The sequence below is a fragment of the Ahaetulla prasina genome, chromosome 3 (assembly GCF_028640845.1).
Source record: "Ahaetulla prasina isolate Xishuangbanna chromosome 3, ASM2864084v1, whole genome shotgun sequence".
NCBI classification, from domain to species: domain Eukaryota; kingdom Metazoa; phylum Chordata; class Lepidosauria; order Squamata; family Colubridae; genus Ahaetulla; species Ahaetulla prasina.
In genome coordinates this window covers 190,545,272-190,567,659 of record NC_080541.1, presented here as the reverse complement: position 1 = coordinate 190,567,659, position 22,388 = coordinate 190,545,272, and the positions used below count along the sequence as shown (strand labels likewise).

Below are 22,388 nucleotides of genomic sequence, written 5' to 3'. Positions count from 1 at the left end.
ATGTGGTATTTAATCACATGGCTTTATTTATTTTAACATAGCACAGAAATAATAAATGAAATCACTACATCTTATAAATAATAGTGTATGGTTAGTGATGTGTGACTAGTACATTGTAACAAACTGATTCAAACAATCACAGCTTCATATGTTATTAAAAATATTTATTTCAAGATGTTTTTTTTATTTTAAAAAGGTATTTTTCCTTCATATATGGACAACATGCTAAACCCTGATTAAATAGAAGCAAAAAAATCTCTTTCCTATTATGTAAGTAGAGAATGCATAATCTAGATTTAATAATACGCATTTCATATTCACAATGATTTTGCATGACACGCAAACGTGACCCATACCTTAAACTGCAAAACAACTTTGATTTGATCAAATTGACCAATAAAATCAATTTGACATGCATAAAATTTCAAAATATGTTTCCTACCTGATCTTTGGAAAAAGGTTTGACATGTATATTTTTGACTGTCTGAATCACACCATCATAAAATTTCACAGTATAAGTTCCTGAAATTTAAAAGAAAAAAATTAGTGTGACAGCCTGCATTTAGTCATGGCTTCCCACTGGCTGCTCTCGTGTACATGCAAAAACCCAAACAAACAAATAATTTGAACCGATGTGCATATTAAGGACCTAGGAGTATAATTTATTTTACTTTTTCTTAGAGAATTTTCCCAAAGGGGAGAGTGGAAGAGTCCACAGATGTTGGGCTGTCTTTAGGGATAATCTAAAACTATAAGAGGAACTCTAGGAAGAACCGTGAGAATGGAGGGAACTAAGATGGATTTGAGCAGTTCTGGCTGATGAAGATCTATGGTTTTAATAAAGAATAAGTTAGAGTGACCAACTGACGTGGATTGAGCTAAAGGCCTGTTAAGTATGGCCTCAAGTCCACAAAGCAGAAGAGTGCATCTCTAAGGTATTAACTGCCAAAGACAGAAGAGGAGGAAGCAGCTCAGGTCCTATCTAGCAAAGGCAAATGTCACTGATAGCGGTGAAAGGTAAGTGGAAAGTCAATAGTTTTATCAGGAAAAAACAGGTTACCTAATAATGTTCAGGAAAGAAAGAAAAAAAAATCAGTCATTCTGCAGTTTAGATGGCTGTGACCCCTTGAAACAGAAAGAGGAGAGCTTGGCACCTCCAGCTGTAAATATGCCTATTCTGATAAAGAATCTGGCTACCAAATTAAAAGCAAATATTGAATAAACACTTGTGGTTATTTAGTAAATATGAAAAATTCTGCAATTTTGCACTTAGCTTCTTTCAAAAGTACAATCATTCTAATGCAGAAAAAAATCTGTTTATATTATATTTTAAAATTCTTTCTTCCATGCACTTAAAGTTATCATAAGTAATGCTTGTAATGAAGCATAATGATAACAATGAAGCCATGTTACAATGTAATCAAGAAAATGTCATTATTATACCTAGTCTTATGACTATAATTGAGTCCAAAATTTTCATTGTTAAGCAAGTCAGTTTTGTCTCATTTTACTATCTTTTTTGCCACAGTTGTGATGGCTCAGTGGTTAAGATACTGAGCTTGGCAGTTGGAAAGCCGGCGGTCCAGATTCAAGACCCAAGTGTTGAGCAATGGAGTGAGCTCCTGTTCACCCTAGCTCCCATGAACCTAGCTGTTTGAAAGCATGCAAATGCAAGTAGATAAATAGGTACCACTTCAGTGGGAAGATAACAGCGCTCCATGACATCATGCTGGCCACATGACCATGGAAATGTCTTCAGACAGGGCTGGCTCAATGACCATTGAAATGGAGATGAGCACTGCTCCTATAGTTGGCAGCAACTAGCAGAGTAAAATCCACAGGGAGTCCTTCTTTACCCTTTGTCACAGTTGCAAATCACTGCAGTTGTTAAATAAATCATATGGTCATTATGTAAATCCAGCTTCCATCGTTGACTTTACTTGCTTGGAAGCTATCTGGGAAGGTACAAATGGGGATCACATGATCCTGGGACAGGGCAACTGTTATAAATGTCAGTTGTCAAATGCCTAAATTTTGATCATGTGAGCCTGCAGAAGCTGCAACAGTTGTGTGAAAAACAGTCATAAGTCACTTTTTTTCAGTCCCATTGTAACTTTGAATAGTCACTAAATGAATGGTTGTAAGTCAAGGACTACCTATATTACATCTTTGTGCCAAATCTCTAACACAACCATGTAAACTATTGGATCTGCACAATTATCACATACACTTCTTCATCTGCCCTTCTTTTTGCCACTCCCACTGATGCCTATCATTTTCTGCTCTGATTCAGAAAAGACAACTTCTAAAGAGCCGAAGGTGGTCTCCAAGGTGGTCTCTGATCCATACCTGGGTCAGAGGTTTTCTTAGACCCTATGCCAGTAATTTAAGAAGTAATCTTCCTAAAATCCTCATTGAGATCATTGATATATATCTTGAAGAAACAATACTACAACTAATATTTTATGTTCATAAAAATCAGGAACAGTATGAAAAGAATGATACTGTTTTCTCTGGTACTCCTGAATGCTGTAATGGAGAATACTTCCTTCCAGATATTGCTTCAACAACCCTCTAATGCAAGGAATATAAATCCTTCCATTTCCTATTATTCTGTCAGAGCTGAAGAAGCTTTTTGGATGAGAAGCAAACAGTCTTCAAAGAAAAAACAAGTAAGTTCAGTTGCCTCCTGAAAAAGCACCTTTGGAACAACCATGACCTGGAAGACTAAGAATCTCTACAGAGTTCCAAATATTAAAAAGTTACATATGATGCCTTACCATCCTTGTTAACAGAGGTAACCTTTGCTGGATAAAAACGACAATCAGACCAGCAAGCTAACACCTGATCATTTATGTGAAATTCCTAGAAAAACAGGAAGCATTTATCATTCTAAGTTGTATAAAATAAATAAGCTATTGCATTGTAATTTTAAAATAATAGTCTATTGTTACAAACTAATATTTTCAACAGCAGATATATTAAATTACTTTCTATTGAATGATAAACATGTTATGCAGCTTATTAAGAAAATCATTATAATAGCATCTCATAACAAAGATTGTGCTTGATATAATTAAAATAATCAAAATGAACAAACTGCTATGAAATGGCACAAATATTTGAAAACTGAATATTGCTATTCTCTTTTGAGTTAACCAGAGGCCATCCTAAATGAAATTAATCAGAGTAACTATCTATATGAAAAATTATGAAAAATTGACTTTTAGCAGTAAAATGTTCTGTGATGCTGGAAGCCCTAAATAAAGATCAATACATGTTATTCATCAGCTTTTCATTAGAAACTAGCCTTATTAATAGAAAGCAAGTTATCATTCTTTTATTACACTATTTATAGTTATAATTAAGCAAAATAAATCTGTGTTTGTTTAATAACTTTTCATTTTTTCCTAGTTTATTTTTCTTTGCAGGTAGTCCTCGACTTATAACCATTTGTTCAGTGACTGTTCAGTTAGAACTGTGCTGAACAAAGGGACTTATGACAGGTCTCCAAAGTTATGCAGCTGCAACATCCTCACAGTCACGATTGCAATCTGGGAACCTGGCAACCCATTTGTACTTAAGACTGTTTACTAAGCCTCCAGCAATCACGCTATTGTCATTTGAAATTTTCCCAGCTGTCTTCCCCAAAATGTCAATGGGAAAGCAGGCAGGGAAGGTTGCAAATAGATGTGTTAATAAGTCTTCCACACGGAGAAAGTCTCTCTGAGCTCATGCCAGCCCCTTGTACAACCCCTCCCCCTGCGGCACTTCTCACACACATCGGTGCACCTCCCTAACCAGCACCTTTCACACATACCATTTACCCTCCCCAACTCACGTAGCACTTCCCATGCACCCTCCCTGACCCACATAGCACCCCCTCACCTCTTTCCCAATGCATATGGTTCTCCTTAAGCTCTTCCCAACCTACACCTCACTCCTGTGCATCTTCTTTAACCCAAATGGTCCCCTTCTTGACCCATGCTGAAACCTCGTGCATCCTCGCATGATGCTTCTCGTACATCTGCTTACATCTTTCTCATACTCCCACATCCTTTAAATCCCATTTCTCACAGCAGCAGCCACTTACCTGCCTGCTGGTCTGAGACTTGCAACTTCCTGCTGGCTTCTCCATTTGTTTGAATTGTGGGAAGCTGGTAGGAAGCTGCCTCACCCAACAACTGCAACAAATTCAGTTAATGACAGTAACTAGCACTGCGGCATTACCAGTAGTAAGTGATGCAGCCACACTTTAGACCATATTGCTTAGTAACAAAAATTCTGATTCCACTGTCACCATAAGCCGAGGACTATCTGTACATTTTTATCTTATTTCTTCAATAAAAAAGCAAAACTGGCAATTGTGTTAAGTTTCTTTAATTTCTAAATTATATAATTTAGGTGGATTTCTAATTCTTTTTACTAGACCAATGTTTTTACTTACTGAAGAGCCTTCTTCCTCATGTAATCCTTCTTTCCTTAATTGTATTTTTTCTAAAGGACGTAAATAAGGACTGTCCCAGCAAAACCATTCATCATAGCGGTGATTCCAACGTTTAAAATGGATAAGCACCTTTCCTTCTTCATAATCAATTTCTTCAATGTGAGCTGGATACCTATATAAACAAAGTTAGTATAAAGTATTTTTTGCCGAATATATTTGAGTAAAACTGAAAATATACATTCAACAATATATCCTTATGCATTTATTTATTTAATCATTTTTATATGACAGCTCATCTCACATACATGTGGTGGCTTCAACAAAAAAGGCCTGTTAGTTAGGAACCACCAAGTGAAGCTCCCTAGCCAAAGGGACCTGCAATAACATACTAATGGTTTATCAATCTGTGAAAAAAAAAATCATCTTATTCATGACAATTTCTTCACATTATTCTGAAAAAATAAATAACTGTTTCAATTTCCAGTTCAAATCCTAGCAGGGGTGGCCAAACATATAAAGTACAAATACTGAGGCAACAGTGATTGTTATTCAAATGTTTGCTCAACAGGCCTTGAATGTTTTACAATTAACCTTTTCATAAATATTGTGGTAATGATCTCAGCCAGGTTTGCAACAGTTATGAAGCATATAAACCCCAAAAACTGTCTGGATAATCTTTGGATGGCCAAGAAATAATTCACCCATTTGGCAGTCAGTCCGCTCTTATGACCAATAACACAGGGGGACTGCAACTGTCCCCACCTAATGCTCTCCTTCCCATCTCAGCTGCCCACCTGGACTGCACAAAGCCTCAGAATCTTGGAGACCTAGATCTAGTCCACATCCCACCACTCTTGGGAAGCCCAGACTGGCCACTACATGGTCCATCAATGCAAGGAAGTCTGCTGCAGGCAGAAGACCCAGATTGACTCCTACAATGCCCATCGGCTATGGAAATAAGCCATGGTCTGGGAGGCCTAGGCCTGATACACCACCATGGAAAGCTGGTACCATTCTTGCAATCATTTGGGAAGCTGTTTCTCCAAACTGCACAATTTGGAAAAGGAGCTCTCTGAACAATTGCAAGAGTGGCACCAGGTTGCAGAATGGTACGAGGCAGCCTCTGTGGAAGTTTGTGCCTCACATTGTCTGGGAGCAACTGTAAACAATTTCAGAAAATGCAAAGATAAATGAAGCAATTTATACATGCTGCTGGGCCCTGCAGCCAGCCTGGCAGATGCCATTGGGCCATGTGGTACCCAGCCCAGGTCTTCTGGCAGCTTACTGCATACAGTGGTAACCAATGGGGTCTCCTGGGCTGTAACAGCTTTCAATGTGCCAATGGGCACTGTAATCTATGGGCCTCCCATACCCCCTGAGCTACCCATCCTCCACACTCTCATTTAATGCCTGCAACTGGAACAGCCACAATTGCGGCCATTAAGTAAGCGATCATCTCGCTTAACAACTGCTTGGCTCAATCACATAAGATTCCAGGCTCAAATGTGTCAATAGTCAAGGACTACCTCTACTTCTTTTCTTGCAAACTATTTTGCTTTAATTGTAAAGTATTCAATTTATATATGAAACAGAAAAAGTCCAGAATCAGTGTAAGCTGATTCTAAAAGAAATCCAATGAAGTAATTGCTGAATAGAATTGGGTCTAGAAAGACACAATGCTGGAAATGATCGGGTTATGTCAATTATAGTTTGCATAACAAACATTGACATTGACATTTTCCTTCTAATAATTCATATTTACTTGTACATGCTACTTGAATTGTTTATTTAATAACTTCTGTTCTATATATATATAAATTGCTCAACATATTTACAAACTATTAGAAGAGACTAGATGCATCTCAAGGTTGAACTATAAGCTCCTTGGTGCTCTCTGAGCTTAGTTTAGTTGGTTATTTGCAAACATTTCATTACCTGATTAGATAACACCTTGAGTATTAGAAGGGAATAGGGTTTGCTCTGTTTATATACAATAGTTTGCCCTGTCAATGTTGATGGGTGTGTTGCTTTCTCCCTGATAATTCCTCAAGCAGTAAACAACGGTCTAATGAAAAAACTACCAAGGAGAAAACAACACTCCCACCAACACTGACAGGACAAGCTACTGTATATAAACAGTGTCATTGATGGAGATGAGCAGCTATGGAAATTGAATGAATGAATGAATGAATAGAACTCAGATTAATTACAGCTATAGAAAATGCCACTAATTGATTTATAAAAATAAAGGTTATTTTTATAAGGAGCCCTAATTCTGGGAGCCCTGTGAAAAGAAGAAAAAGAAGATGAATGCTGGGTGAGCGCGTGTGTGTAGCTCTCCTCACGCGAATGGTGTGTGCTTCCACTCATGTGCGAAGCTCCATTCACGTGAACAGCAGGAACACACACTGGCTGCTCTCAAAGAACCATCCCCTCCCCCCTGCTGGGTCACCAAACCAGAACAGTTGGGGACCACGGTCTAAGGGAAAGCTAATACTCACAACTCTTTCTTTGTGCGCCACCTGTGACATGTAGCCCTTCAATCCTTGACTAAACCATATTAAATGGTTTCAAATATTAATTTAATTTTAATATAACAAAAAGCTAATTATTAAATATATGGAAAGGAATAATATTAATTGCATTTAATTAATATTTAATTCAAAATATGCTTAATTTTTAACTTTGGTTCAGTCCATTTTAGAGTATGGTTTCCAACATGCTATTCAAAAGGCAAACGTCATCTGAGAAAAAAGTTGCACTACCTTGCACTAAAATAAGTTTGGAGCAAAGATATGCAAGTTTTCAGCAGTTGGAAACTATGCTTATACTTATCTGGTTGCAAACCAAAGCTAGAAAGATGATAGTATAATTGAAGAGTGATCTATTAAATATTATAGTTTACTATACCTATTTCTTATCTTCCAATGAAAACAAAAAAATTTTTTTCATAAATTTAACCATATAGGAGTATCTTGGGGGGATTCTGTGAGCCAACCATTCATTATTAATGTAATGTTCAAATAGAGGATTCTAATTAGTAATTCTGATATATGTGGTGCTTAAATAAATTTCTCCTTAGTTTAGATATCCTGAAATCCACGTTTTATTAAATCCCAAAAGCCTCTTAAACCAGGTGTACCATGGAAGAAAAGTAGTGATTATTGAAGCCCACTGCTCATTTTCACTCCAAAGCATTGTTACATTTAAGGCAAGCCATTAAAAAAAACCCCTTTCTTTATATAATTTGTTGTAAATACCAATATAAATTTAGCTACTTTTGTTCAGTACATTATATTAAAGCTTGGACAAATGTCACTATGGTATTTTATTAGTTATTAAATCATCTTAATAATTTAAAGGTTTTTCCACATGAATACAGCCTGCAAGTTCAGGTAAATTACTTCCTTAAATGTTATTGGAATAAAGCCAAACAAGCTAAATAAATAAGTAAATAAATAAATAGCTAAATCACAAACGGATCTGCATTGGAACATTTGTTGGTTTGACTCCTTGTTTGCAACACAATATGACAGCATTACAAAAAATGTATCCAAGTTTGATCATAAAATAAGAAATACCAGTTTTTTAATCTGTCTCGGGCTTCCAACTGGGCTCCCACTTCAAAGTTGATACCTCTTCTGTTTGGTGGATGTTTTTTCATTTTGTTATAAGACGTTGCTTTTATTTCCCTGAAAAATGCAATGAAACATCAATCACCGGAATTAGAGTTATGCTCTTTTTGATAAACTGTCTAATTAAAATAATTCACAATCCATGTTTCAAGTAAAAACAATCTGTAGCATTATGTTGAAAGCACATGTTATGGTCTTCTAAAGGTGAAGACCATATTTGTATAGTCTTAATCTCAAACCTTATTAAAACTGAACTGTGACCCCCCCCCATGTCAAACTTATTATACAAGAAGTTCTATCTCAAGAATTGTGTCTTCTATATGTATGAATCAAGTTAAAATACAGACTGCTTGGAATTAAAGTATCGTGTGCAAGTTATTTTTAGGCCATTATAAGCATTTCATGTCTGGGAAGGCAATTTAGTATAGTGTTGGTACAAAACGATTTGTTCTATATATCTTTACTTGCTCCATCTAAAGGCTGTCAAACTCGCAGCCTGTGGGCCAAATGCATCACACGCTGGCCACAGCCACGCCCGGCTTAGCAAAGGGGGAAAAAGTCGTGATACATCATATGATGTCACCATGACGATGCGGGTTTGACACCCCTAATCTATTATCTATCTGAATGTTTTACCTCTGTATAGCTGCACAGATTAATCATAATTAAATAGCACAGAAAAGAATATGTGCCACATGGAATAGCTATTATAGATAATCACTATTTCAAGTGGCTTCCATTCAGTAGTTGCATATAATATTGCTATAATTTGCAATAATATATACCTGAAATAGAGAATTATAATTTACAAAGTAAAGTATAACTTCTCAATACTCTGTGTTGTTCTAGGAGAAAACTTAATACCCTAAAGCTTATTAATGAGTTTTAAGGTGCTGGAAGTATACATTACATGTAACATTGGTGTGTGTTTGCATTTAAACATCACTTATTACAGTGATGATAAGTAAGACTGCAGGACCAGGTTGGGAACAGATTGTCCTTAAGAATATCTTTATGATCAACACTGACTTGATGGCACATAATCAATCAATATTTATGTGCTTTTGCCAATAATTTCATAATTCTACTGTATTTAAATCAACTAATGGTCAACAACCTATCTGAGCAACAGATTTCAACTTTCAATTTTGGTCAAACTACTTCTAAATATTTAAGATATTCATATTGTTAATTTGGAGCATGAAATGGTTTACTAAATGTAAGACTGCAAACACTGTAACCCCACTGCGTTACATTTAATATACTGGAACTCACTTGTTTAAAAGTTTGCAAGTTTCTCTCAAGAAATATACAATTATCCCTACAGTTTCATCAGCTTTACAGTTCTTAGTTTTATGTACAACTAAAATTATAAAATAGTTTTAAAATGCTGTTTTAAATACCATAAACTAAGCTACTGATCAGAATTTGATCATTCCTAATTTGAACTAATAAAACTACAAACTGAAACCACATCAGTACAAATTCTTTCATGAGAATATTATACAACAGCTTTAACTGGCATAATTTTTGGTATATTGTACAGTACTACTGGTTTTAATATAACCACAAATAAATTGTATGACTTGATTAAAACTTGCAGTTTTATAAAGAGCACAACAGATCAGCAGCTATCGTGAAAGCCTATAGGGTCTCCTATATGAACAAGGGGTTGGACTAGAACAGGGGTCGGCAACCTTAAACACTCGAAGAACCATTTGGACCTGTTTCCTACAGGAAAAGAACACACTGGAAGCCACAAAACCTGGGTGGGTGTGGCCAACCCGATGTCACTGACTCCCACCCATTCACATGACCTAGCCACGCCCACCCAGGCACAAAATTATTCTCTCCCCCTTTCCCTATCGCCTCCATGTCTCTCTCCCTCTGTATCTCTAACTCCCCCCCAACTCTCTATGTATCACTCTGTATGTGTCTCTCTATGTCTCTCTGATCCCCTCTGTGTATCACTCTGTATGTCTCTCTCTCTCTCTCTCTGTATGTCTCGTTCCCCCCTCTCTTCGGGTGACCATTCTCCTCCCCTCCTCCGCTCTTAACTTCCTGACCGGCTGTGGCTGAGCCGGGAGCATTCATACGCACAGGGAGACTCCAGCTTGAAGTGACAGGAAACAAAGGCTGCCTTATGTGTAAATGTGGCGCAAAGGCAGGTACAGGGCAGCTTCGCTCCTGCACTCTCCGGTGACCCTCTTCTCCCTCCTCCTCTCAGGACACCCGGGACAGCTGTGGCTGAGTCGGGAGCATGTGCATGCGTGGGGAGTCCCTCCTCAAGTGAGTGCCAAAGCTCAGGAAAGGTGTACACGGGGCGGGCAGCGGCTCGCTTACGGAGAGTCCCTCCATGCGTGTGCATGCTCCCAGCTCAGCCACAGCCAGACAGAGGGTTACAAAAGGAAGGGGGGAGGAAAGTGCAGGAGCAAAGCTGCACTGTACCTGCCTTCACGCCTCATTTATGCAGAAGGCAGCCTTCGCTTCTTGCCGCTTCGGGCTGGAGTCCAAAAAAGAAATGAGGGGCAGGGCAAACCAGTGATGGGACAGGGAGCCACGATAGAGGGCCCAAAGAGCCGCTTGTGGCTCCGGAGCTGCGGGTTGCCGACCCCTGGACTAGAAGATCTCCAAGGTCCCTTCCAACTCAGTTATTCTACATTCTATTCTGTATTCTGCAACTTGAAGTTGTAGGACAGAGACTTTCTCTAAAACAATGTTTTATGCCCTTCTGAGATTCCATGAGAAAGCCAGAGGCCGTGTTATTATGTTTATTAGGTAAGCCTTTTACTATATAGGCCAAAATTATCCCTTCTAGTACAGACAGTCTAATGAAAGCAGAGTGATGTAAATATCTCCTTTTCTGAGCATACAGACTTGCCTAGGGGATTAAAAGCTAAAATTCATCTTGAAGTAATCCTTGCTATCTCCTTAAGAAAACTACCTTCTATTTCAAAGCAATTGTACAAATAGAAGCTGGCTTCTATAAACTTTTCTTTTTCCAAATGGTTTTGTTTCCATTGAATGCTAAGCTACACCAAGGTTAAGTTTAACATGCTGTTCAACCCAATCCAGGCTGAAATTAATGTTAAATTGCTCTTATCTTAATCATAAACTGGTACCATGGCTTGCAGTAAGCTCACTTACCTCAGCCATGGCTCTGAGTGCCACTGCAGAAATAGCTGCCAGGGAGACAATGTCACCTCACCAGAGGAGTGTAACAGACCATAGGCCCATATAAGCATTCAAACTGAATGGATGAAAAAACATGAAAGAGCATATGTACAAACTGTTATAAATAAAGGACAAGCAAATACATGGGTCAGTGTTTACTGTAGATAGCATGTATGGAATATGCTATGCTAAAAATCTTAACCTTTTAAGTCTGTACTGCCAAGAATTGTTTTTGGAAAGATGGGCAGCTATACAAATTTGATAAATAAAACTATCCTCCCTGATATTGCCATAAAAGTATTTTTTCTCAGATGAGTGAGAAAGTTAACAAGTACATTAAAAAGAGAAAACTACATAAATATTCATGTCATATAGTTCTAGTAATATGCATGCTATGAACAATTTACTGCTACATATTAGATCATCATTTAGCACAAACTCTTCTCTACCAAACATCTAAAAAGCTGCGGTGGCGCAGTGGTTAGAGTGCAGTACTGCAGACTACTTCTGCTGATCACCAGCTGCCAACAGTTTTTGGCAGATTGAATCTCACCAGGCTCAAGGTTGACTCAGCCTTCCATCCTTCCGAGGTTGGTAAAATGAGGACCCAGATTGTTGGGAGCAATATGCTGACTCTGTAAACTGCTTAGAGAGGGCTGTAAAGCACTATGAAGCTGTATGTAAGTCTAAATGCTATTGTTATTGTTATTGCTAAAAACTATTAACCATCACTGAATATATGCTGCAGTTATGTAGCTGAAAAGCTGCTGTGAGCATTCAATTTTTCCTCTAAAAATCTCTACCAACACATTTTTCATAATATTGAAAATATTATAATAGTCAAGAACATCTTATTTTCTTTATTGTATCAGAGGCAAGAAGTGTGAATTTCAATCACTGAAGATAAGTATCGGTAGTCCTCAACCTATTAGCACAATTGAGGCCAGAATCTTGATCATTAAGTGAAGTTATTGAGACATCATGTGACTGCTTCGTTCAATGACCAGAATGTTGACACTCTTGGTTGCAGATGTTAAGCGATTATGTGGGTAACATTAAGTGAAGTCCCAGGTAAAGAGTGCAAGGTGCCTCAGGGTGTTGGGGAAAGACCCTGGGAGGCTCGGCTCAAAACTCAAGCAATATTTTCAGCCCCTGAATGGGGAGACATTCCCACACAATCTGTGCTGGGCTTTCCAGGGCCTCCCCTCACCCCTGAGGCACCCTGCATACCTTAGTGTGCTGTCTCTCTGCAAAATCCTGCTTGGGTTTTGGTTCCTTCTCATCTCTAGGGGCTGGCTGAAAAAGTTCCTGCCAAAGGATCTCAAGCATGGAGCTGAAATCCTTCAACAAGGTGCTCTTTCAACCAGCCCCCATAGCTTGCAACCTTCCCTGTACAATTTCTGGGGAAGCTGACAGAGAAGATGGCACATGATCGTGGGGTGCCTGGCAACCAGCTGTAAGTATAAACAGGTTACCAAGCACCCAGACTGAAATCACAAGCTGGGGTAGGAGACATTTTGTGATGGTTAGAAATGTTATAAAGCATTTACAAGCCATAAACCACCCTTTCTGAGGACATTATTAATGAAAATGTTTGTAAGTTAAGGACTACTTGTAGTCATTATGGGAATTTTTTAAAATTTAGACCAGCACTTATTGGTCAGCACATGCCTTAATACTCTCTTGAAATTCATCCCACCAGGCAATGAATGTTTCCAAATCAGCTTTCTATCTTCAGGAAAAAGATTAAGTAACACACACACACACACACACACACACACACACACACAGCAGTAGATCTTCAATACCTACTACTAGCATAGTAGGAATAGTAAAACATGCCATACCATCAAGAACAATTATAAGCTCATCCAGTTCATCCCCTGCAATTCTGAATGGCAGTGGTCATTTGATTTGATTGGTTAATCCAAAATAGCAGCAGTGAGTGTCTGATACTTGATTTTTGCAACTGGATAACTTTTATACTGTACTAAAAACACATTTCCAGGAAAGAAACATCAATGGCTAAATACAATTCTACAATCACACTACTATTATATTATTTGTAATAAAACAGATACAATTCCCAAGGCAGAAATGTTTGTGAAATAGGTTTATTTAATGTAGATCAATTCCAACCTATAATTGTTCCATTTGAATATAGAAATTAATTAGAAACATCATTGAAATGAAATATTTGGGTGAGTAGAATGTACATCCAAATTTACTTCAATTCTGATTCAGAAAAAATACTTTAAATATGATCAAATAAATTCTGCCTTTTAATTGTTTTTATACTTGTCTTAATTTGGTGAGTCTTGGAGTTCTAAAAATTGTTTATTTCTAGAAAAGGTTCAAATCAGACAATCCTAAGAAATGCTCAATTCTGCTGTAATAATACAAAATATGAAGGTTTAGAACTTTTTAACTTTTTTCCAACCTTTTAATATTGTCTTCGTGAGCAACATTTATCTTACTTTACTATACTTATTGCTAAATATAGCAATAATTAACCATAAAAGGATATAGTCAGTATTTTAATAAGTACTTATTATTCTAAAATAGCTTAAATAAGAATATTAAATGAATGTGGAGACAATTAATTTATGGCCCTACATTTAGAATTCCACAATTTTTTGGATGCATGCTAGCACTGTATAGAGCAGGGGTGTCAAACTCAAGACCCGCGGGCCCGATGCGGATGGGCCGGTCTGGAAATAGCAAAGGACCGGCCCATGGTGCCTCTGCTAGTAAAAATGGGTGCGGGGTGGTGCCCCCCCCACAACCGCTTCCAAGCCCAAAAACGGGGCCTGCAGAGTGGTTCAGGAGGCCTTCCAGACCCAAAATGGGGCCTCAGGAGATCTTCCTTGACTCAGATTATAAAAGGAGGAAAAGTAAAATATTTTACCTTTCAGGCTTGCAGGATTCTGCTACTATAGCCTATGTCAATAATTTATAGTTCTAGTCTTCCTATGGAGTCAGTTTCTTGATCTGGTCTCTTTCTCATAAGGTGATCAAGTAGATCAAGTAAATATTAAAAAAACAAAATCACAGAAATGTACACTTATTTTTATAAGTTTATAAAACCATGTCTGAGGAGGTGTGCTCCTGTACCATGCCCACCATGGCCATGCCCCCCCAGCCCTCCAAGGTTAAACCCAATCCTGATGTGGCCCTCAATGAAATTGAGTTTGACACCTCTGGTACAGAGTAACTATGAAGACTTTGGAAAACATGTTCATATGCTGTGATTTGTCTAGACCTGTGATGGCGAACCTGTGATGGCGAAATGCTCTGCGAGCATGCCAGTCGTTGCCACAGCCCAGCTTTACTGCGCATGCGCGCACACCTCCTGCAAGCCAGCTGGTCTTCAGGTCTCTGCCATGCATGTGGGGAGTCGGGATGCATGCGGGGGACGCGCACAAGCATGTGCAGGGGCGGCGGGATGCATGCACAGGGGGTGCAGGTGGCTTTCCAGGCCCAAAACAGGGTGCAGGGGAAGCCTTGTGTGACACCCCCGTGCCCTGTTTTGGCTTCCAGGTTGATACAGGAGGCTTTGCAGGGCCCCCGCACCTCATTTTGGGCCTGGAAAGCCTTCCACACCAACCTGGAAGCCAAAACAGAGTGCAGGGGGCGCGTATGCAGGGGACGTGTGCATGCGTGGGGGCCCACATGCACAGGGGGTGCTTGCATTGCATTTTGGGGGTTCTGGCACGTTTGCGTGCATTCATGTGCGCTTTGGCCACTAGGCACCAAAAACTGGTCTAGACCTTAAAACATCAAATAGTGCAGGCAATGGATTTTCTTGTGATTTTCTATGGAAGTGAGTTAGACTTTCAAAAAGGACAAGGATACTGATGCTTTTGAAATACTACTGTTACAGAAGATTCCTGAGAATAGCATGAACAGCCAAGAAAATATACAAATGGATCACAGAACAAAAGAATTCACAGGTCTCACTTGCACAAGTAACAAGCTCAAATTATCATATACTGAACAATTTGTGAATTGCCAAAAAGTCTGTAATGCTGAGAAGGGTAGAAGGAAGAGAAAATGTCCAACAATAAGGTGGTTGAACTCAGTTATAACACCAATGAGTGCATCTAAAATTGGGGACATATCATCCTGAAGATAATCTTTATTTTTCACTAAGAATTGAAAATAATTTGATGGCACATAACCAATCAATCAATTATAGGCACAACTAAAATGTAAAGAAGGCTTTGTTTATGGTTCTGAAACACATGTTCTGCAGTTAAATTTAAATACAGTATCTTTATATATCATTCTAAATATATATTGCATTTTTTCATTGCTACATTGGTAATCCTCAGAAAAAACTTACTCATTGCTATTTCAAAATTAATTTCATTAATATGGAAGTAGGACTGTAAACTAAATTTTTTCAAGAGATTATTTTCAGGCTAAAATAATGTACAATTCTGCATGTTTTCCACTGGCCAGATGTTTATATAATACTAGGTTTCGTATGCTTTTGTGTTGGTGAGCGAATGACTGATTCGTCTACAGGAATAAATATGGTTTATTTCTGGCAACACATTGCATCAGTTAAATATTGTTAGCTAACAACTAATATGTTATTTTAAATTCAGCTTTAGTTTATAAATTTTTCTCTCTTCAAAATATCTTTGTTAATATCCTGTACAGCTAAAAGAGGTACTATTCCTTAGGTTAAAAATCTATTTACATTCTTTCCCCCCCTAACTTCTCGTTTATCCTGGCAAAACTTTTCTGAAATTCTTTCCATTTTTTCAAGCTTCCAAAATTTTTAAACATGGATTTGAGATAGCAGATATTCATTTCTTAATGATACAGGTTAGAATTACCCTGATAGGTAATCCAATGATATATGAATTAGTATGCCCCAAATTTATTTGAATTTTTAAAATGAATTAATACCCTTAATTGTAAGATATCAATGTTTCAAATAAAGTATTTTTTGGAGTATAGGATGCACATTAGTTTTTGGGGAGGAAAACAAGAAAAAAAAATTCTGCCTTTGCCTACCAGCATCCATTGGTATTCATCTGGCTAGCGTCCTTGCAGTAAATAGAAACAGCCTGGTCAGCTTCAGCACGTTATCGCAGCCTGATTCAGCACAAGCAGCGATTGGATTGCTCTCCCGGAATACTGCCAATCAGCTGTTCCAGGCTGTGGGGATCATCACAGCCCATCGCTGCTTCCATGTGTTGTGTTTTTGGCCTCCGTGCGCTCCATTTTGATCTGTTCCAGACTGCCAGGATCTCCAGAGCACATTGCTACCGATTGCCACCTCTGCGCGTCATGTTTTTTGGCCTCTGCACGTTGCATTTTTGGCCCTTTCCAGGCACTGGTGATTGCCGCTGCCAATCCCCGCCACCTGGAACCAGCCAAAAACGTGACTCATGGAGGTGGCAATTGGCAGCGATGTGCTGTGGAGACCCCCAGTCTGGAACGGGTCTAAAACTGAGTGTGTGGAGGCAGAAAACGCGATGCACAGAAGCCAAAAACGGCCAAAGGGTGAGGACGGATGAGTGGATGGGGCTTCAGCAACATTCGCTGTATAAATGAAAAAAGTTGTCTTATACTCCGAAAAATAAGGTATGTATAAAACTCCATCATATTTTTGCTTGCAGTGTGCAGTTTGCTAAGTCCTCTTTATTGTCATGTGAAAATTTAAAGGAAATTATTTTCATATAGGTAGTTTTACTTAATAATAATTTTTCAGTGACCGAATTTACTAAAGTTGAATGAGTGATATTTACAACTGGTTGTTCCTGCAGTCAGAGGATCGCAATCCAGACATACAGCAATTGGCTAGCTACTATAACGTTGTAGTGTTTTGTGGTCATGTAATCATAATTTGCAACCTTCACTGCCATCTTCAGCAGGGATGAAATCCAGCAGGTTCTGACAGGTTCTGGAGAACCAGTAGCAGAAATTTTGAGTAGTTCGAAGAACTGGCAAATGTCAACTCTGGCTGGCCCCAGAGTGGGGTGGGAATGGAGATTTTGCAGTATCCTTCTCCTGCCACACCCACCAAGCCACGCCAACCAAACTACAGCATGCCCACCAAGCCACACCCACAGAACCGGTAGTAAAAAAATTTGGATTTCACCACTGATCTTCAGATCAAGTGGATTCAGTTAACAATGCCAACCAAAAGTGTTGGATCTGCCATAGCTAAATGGCACAGTCCAATGACATCACCATTTTGACAGTGTTGCTTAACAAAAGAAGTTTGAGTCCCAATACCATGTTAAATCAGGAATTATGAAACCAAGTAACAGGCAATGGAACTAGAAACAGAAGATTTAGAACAGTAATTACTTTAAATACAAGTATTGTAGTGGCAACAGTAATTGGTTTAATCATGTGCAGAAGATCATAACCAATACATTTATTTAGCTCATAACAATCCTTTACTGGAACTGTTCCTAAATCTTTACATTGGTTTTAAAGATACTTAAGGAATGGTATAATTTTTTCTTACTAAAAATCAACTATTATTCAATATTACATAAAACTCTTTCATGTTGAGGATGATGTTATCTGTTCAGTTGTGTCAGTCTTGGTGATTTCATAAGGCCAGGTTTCTCTACATCACGGGTATCAAACTCACTGTGTCATGTTGACGTCACGTGACATATTGTGACTCTTTTGCCTTCACAGAGCTGGGGTGGGCATGGCCAATTTAACACCCATGGCCAATTTAAGATGCATCTGGGCTGTGGGCTGTCAATTTAACACCCCTGCTCTACATCTTCTGATCTTGCACAGTTTCTTTGAGTTTACTATGCTCTCACTAGTGTCAGCTTTGATGCTGTTCAGCTATCTTGTTCTTTGAAGACCTGGTTTCCTTTTATTACTAATTCTTCCTAGCATAAATTGCTTTCTCCAGTGAATTTCCCCACATGACATTGACAAAATAAGTGAGCCACAACTCTTTAAAGAATCCCATTGTGCGTAAAATAATCAGTTCTGGGAGGATTGTTTGAGATCTAAATGGAATGAATTTCAGAAGAAATTTATGTATAAAACCATCAAATATTGATCTGGAAAATCACCCAAAGCTGCATTTCTTACCACTAAAATTACATTAAATAAATTTTAACTCATAAGATTGGGTTGGTGGGATTATAACATAATTTAGAATCGGTTCTGATAGAAATGCTCATTATCCATTCTTTTTGGTCAAATGTTTTGAAGATATTGGTGAAATCACCCAACAAATGTTCATAGGACTTCTGCCATTGACAATGTTTTTTAAGGCACTTAAATTGTTACAACATAAGAAATATATTCAAATTCTTATCTCAACAACTTGAATGCTTTGGTCCAGTGTATTCAAAAATTTCTGCAATCAGTTTAAGTTGAAACATTAAAGGAAGGCTTTGAAAAACCTTTCAATTACAGATTGATTAATATAAATTTGATTATTATCCTTTATCTGTAGTAACAATGTTGTGCTAAAGGTGTTTTTCAGGTTGTACATATATACTTGATAAAAATATTGAGAAACTAGGATAGGATGAAATGCAAAGATTTTAAACATGTTAAACATAAATGTTTATTTACATTTTTTCTTTTATTTTAGTTTTTTAATTCAATATTTTAAATAATGTTTGCCTTGCTTTTGTTTAATTTTTAAAAAGATAAAAAATATATACCTCGAAAGGCACTATTTTGAATGTGGGGTTTCTGGTTGATTTCTCAGATTCAACATAATCAAACCAGAAATATATATTTTAAAAAATTAAGAGTTTCCCTTACATTCTATACTTAAGGATTTTAGTTCAGATAAGGATATGCCAAACTAAATCCAAAACTCCATGAGGCTAAGAAAAAAGCTAAAAAACACTTAAATAACATTTTAATTTTTTTATTTATATGGCTGCCCATCTCAAACTTATAACTCTGAAAAGTTAACAGTTAAAATACCATAAATCATGTAACAATAAAAACAACACACTAACATAAACCACAGTCAAGATAAAAACAGAGTAAGCAAAAGAACAACAAAAGTCAAATTTTGCCTTTCTCTTGTATTAAGGAAGTGGGCAGGACTAGTTTTCAAAACCATGTCGCCTGCGCAGTTCTGTCTTGGACCAACAGAGGTCAGTCTGCAAACAATTATGACACATGTAAGCGGTAGATACACAGCACATCAGGAAGGTTGTATGGCAAACTGTGCCACATTTATCATCTTGGGCAAGTAGGTTCAATAAAGCCACACTTTTGAGGAGAACGGTTTTTCTAAGTGGCGTATGCTGCAATGAAAATGTTATATTTTGGAATGAACTTGCAGTAAATTTTCAAAAGTTTCATTACTGCTGAATTAGACAATGTGATGAAGAAACATCATTATAAGAATTTATTATTTAAATAAAATTTTCAAAAAGAAAAGACAAAATTTCTGAAAAAATACTGTATACTGTATAATGTATTCATTAGCCCGCAAAAGAAATTCCTTTAATTTAAAGTATTTCAGACTCTACTGTTGTTATACTTTACTCCATGTTTGAAATATGAAAGATCTAGTTATAAAGAATCACCCTTAATAAAGACAGAAAACTAAACACAGTTCAACTATTTTGTTCTACCAACATCTCTAGGTAACTTCAGAAACTTGAAAAATGAATTATTCTGACCCCACTGAATATGTTTAATTGATTTCTTCGTCAAACCAATTAAGCCCAATTCTGTGAAAAATAAATCAAGCTATTAAGATTTCTAGGTAAAAGCAGAAAAAATAATTTATTCCAGGTTGTTCTCTCATAATTTTTAAAAAAAAACACAAAATAGCATGTAGACATTCGGTAAATTAAAAAAAACAAAACCTTGCAATGTCTATGGTCGGTTCAGCCCTTCAGAGGACTGACCTCTTCAAACAATAAGAACCCCGAGGGTAAGCAATTAGCAGAAAGTAATGTTATATAACTGCAACACCCATCATGTCTGTCAAGTTAATAATACGCGCTCCCAAGTCCCAGGGATTCGTCAGCACTTATTCATTATCCTAACAGTTGATTTCAGGAATGCAATTTTGAAAGATAGCACAGCACGGCGGTGTCAATTACTGCCGGTCACTAACTAAAAAGGCTATTTTTTGAAAAACGTTATCCGGAGGCGGTCCCTGAAAACAAGAGACGGAATGAAAAAGCAACCACGCGCGCCAAGGCTTGTCATACACAAAAGTACAACTTTTCACGCCGTTTAGACATCGACGAGGCTTTGCGGCCCGGTTGAAGCCAGAGACGTTCCGATTTAAAAGGCGAATGCAGCACCTCCCGGCGATCAAGGTCACAAAAGTAGTGGCATCCCAAGGGGGAAAAAAAAAGCCAGCACTTCTTTAGGCAGGAAGAAAGCGCGCTTACGCTTTGGCATTCAGCCTCGGTCAGGAGCCTGGCATCATCATCACCGGCCTCCGACCCGGAGTGGCAAAGCGGAAAGCATGGTGCGGCCGGCAACACCTCCCGCCCCCCAGCAAGAACTCGCGAGGCCTCCGCTCGCCAAGCCCACGCGGGCGCTACGAGCCGGAGGGACCGGTACGCCAGGCCCCAGGGCCAGCCCCCTTAAAAAAGGCTTCAGAGAACCCGGCAGGAGCCATTCGCCTACGCGGTGCGCCGCTGGGCTCCGCACTGAACAAAAACCAGGCACCCAAACCCTGGGAGTCTCCCACTGACTCCCGGCCGGTCCCCGCCCCTCTCCGCCTTTGTGAGGCCGTGGCGGGAGCCCTTGGTGTTCCCCTGCCGGGTTTCCTCCGGCTGCTTTCCGCCGGGAGTTCCTTAAGAAGCGTCGTTGTATCTTACCGGGTTCTTCGCACGGGAAAAAAAAAGGCGTGAGCGTGGAAGCTGATTCTTCCCGCGAGCTCCTGTTACCGAAACCAAACAACCGCCGACGACGACGACGCAGCAGTGCCACAAAATGGCCGCCACGGCTGCAGTACCGCTAGTCCGATCGCCGTGAGAGGGGGGGAGGAGGGGGGGAGGAGCGGGCGGGGGCGTGGCTTTTGCTGTCGGGCGGGAGTCCGGAGAAGCGCAACTTGCGGGCCGGCTTTGCTCACAATCTCTCCCACTCGGAACCTTTGCGGTGGACGAATGAGATCCCCGATCCCGCGCGGTCGTGGTCGCTAGATCTCCAGTGTGTTGCAGATATTCAGAAACTGAAAAGCTCGGCTGCCTAGCGATCTTTATCCACGAGCATCCACGACAGCATCGCGCTGCTGTTAAGTCTAGTATACAAAGTACTACGTTATTAGACGGAACAGAGACCGTTTTCTTCCACAAAATTACACGCCTGCAAAGAAAGAGAGCAGGAAAAAAGGATATCGCGGTGTAAGATGAAATCACGTATTCGGAGTGCAGATTTAGTTCTTGGTATCTTTTAGCTGTTTAAAAGAATCTTCGGTAATCCAGATTCGGCATGATTTCGGCCTGAGACGTTATAGTCTACCACTGGAGGAAATCCCGGGCTTCAAATTAACCCCACTCATGGAAGCTTCATAGGATCACGTTTACCCTCATAGTAAGGATCGTCAAGAGATGACTGCGTGGATTAAACCGTACAATATACTCCCATATATTTCATCCAAATCGAAAGCCCACAAACTAGAAGAAATACTGGAATATCCGAAATACTGGAAAATTCTTTCGATTCTCTTGATTATGTTCGATATAACACTAAATCATGAACGAATCAACATACTTATTGGAGATATTGTTCTTTTTCTTCATGTGCGAGGCTTGGCGCAGCTACCCCACCCACTATAATTAATAGCTAATGACACATGTCAAAGCTGCTTGTACATGTTATTACTATTCTCATTAGGTCGTCCACGTAATGCCTGAAGCGTTATTTCTTGCTCAGAAATCTGCAGGAATTTAAAAACGGTATTAAGTGAAAATTTTGAGACAAGTGCTTCTTTGAAATTTGCTTTACAAACACTTTTTAAAGAATACAATTTTATAAACCTAGCCCCTACCAAGAAAAATCCCAACGCATGCACTAATCAAACATGGTATAAAAATCTAAAGCCCAAGATCCTGTCTTTTAAGTCCTGAATCAGTTCCTGGAGGATCTAAGGATCCTGATGGGACAAAAGCAGCTCAGATTAAACCATTCCAAGCTGG

The 22,388-nt window shown here is 38.8% G+C and overlaps 1 protein-coding gene across 5 annotated transcripts in view; it reads right to left on the bottom strand.

The window, feature by feature from the left end:
• Positions 1 to 21,204, bottom strand: part of PHF20 (PHD finger protein 20) — a 51,933-nt gene extending 30,729 nt beyond the window's left edge. For 4 of the 5 annotated variants that reach the window (XM_058174330.1, XM_058174328.1, XM_058174329.1 and 1 more), the window contains exons 1-6: positions 21,069 to 21,204; positions 11,230 to 11,332; positions 8,029 to 8,139; positions 4,448 to 4,619; positions 2,781 to 2,865; positions 443 to 522 (exon numbers count right to left, since the gene is read on the bottom strand). In XM_058174330.1, the coding sequence (XP_058030313.1) occupies positions 443 to 522; positions 2,781 to 2,865; positions 4,448 to 4,619; positions 8,029 to 8,139; positions 11,230 to 11,327 (546 nt within the window). In that variant the 5' untranslated portion in view covers positions 11,328 to 11,332; positions 21,069 to 21,204. The remainder of the gene's footprint in view (positions 1 to 442; positions 523 to 2,780; positions 2,866 to 4,447; positions 4,620 to 8,028; positions 8,140 to 11,229; positions 11,333 to 21,068) is intronic. The other variant, XM_058174331.1, reaches the window with a different exon arrangement.
• Positions 21,205 to 22,388: the final 1,184 nt, after the last annotated feature.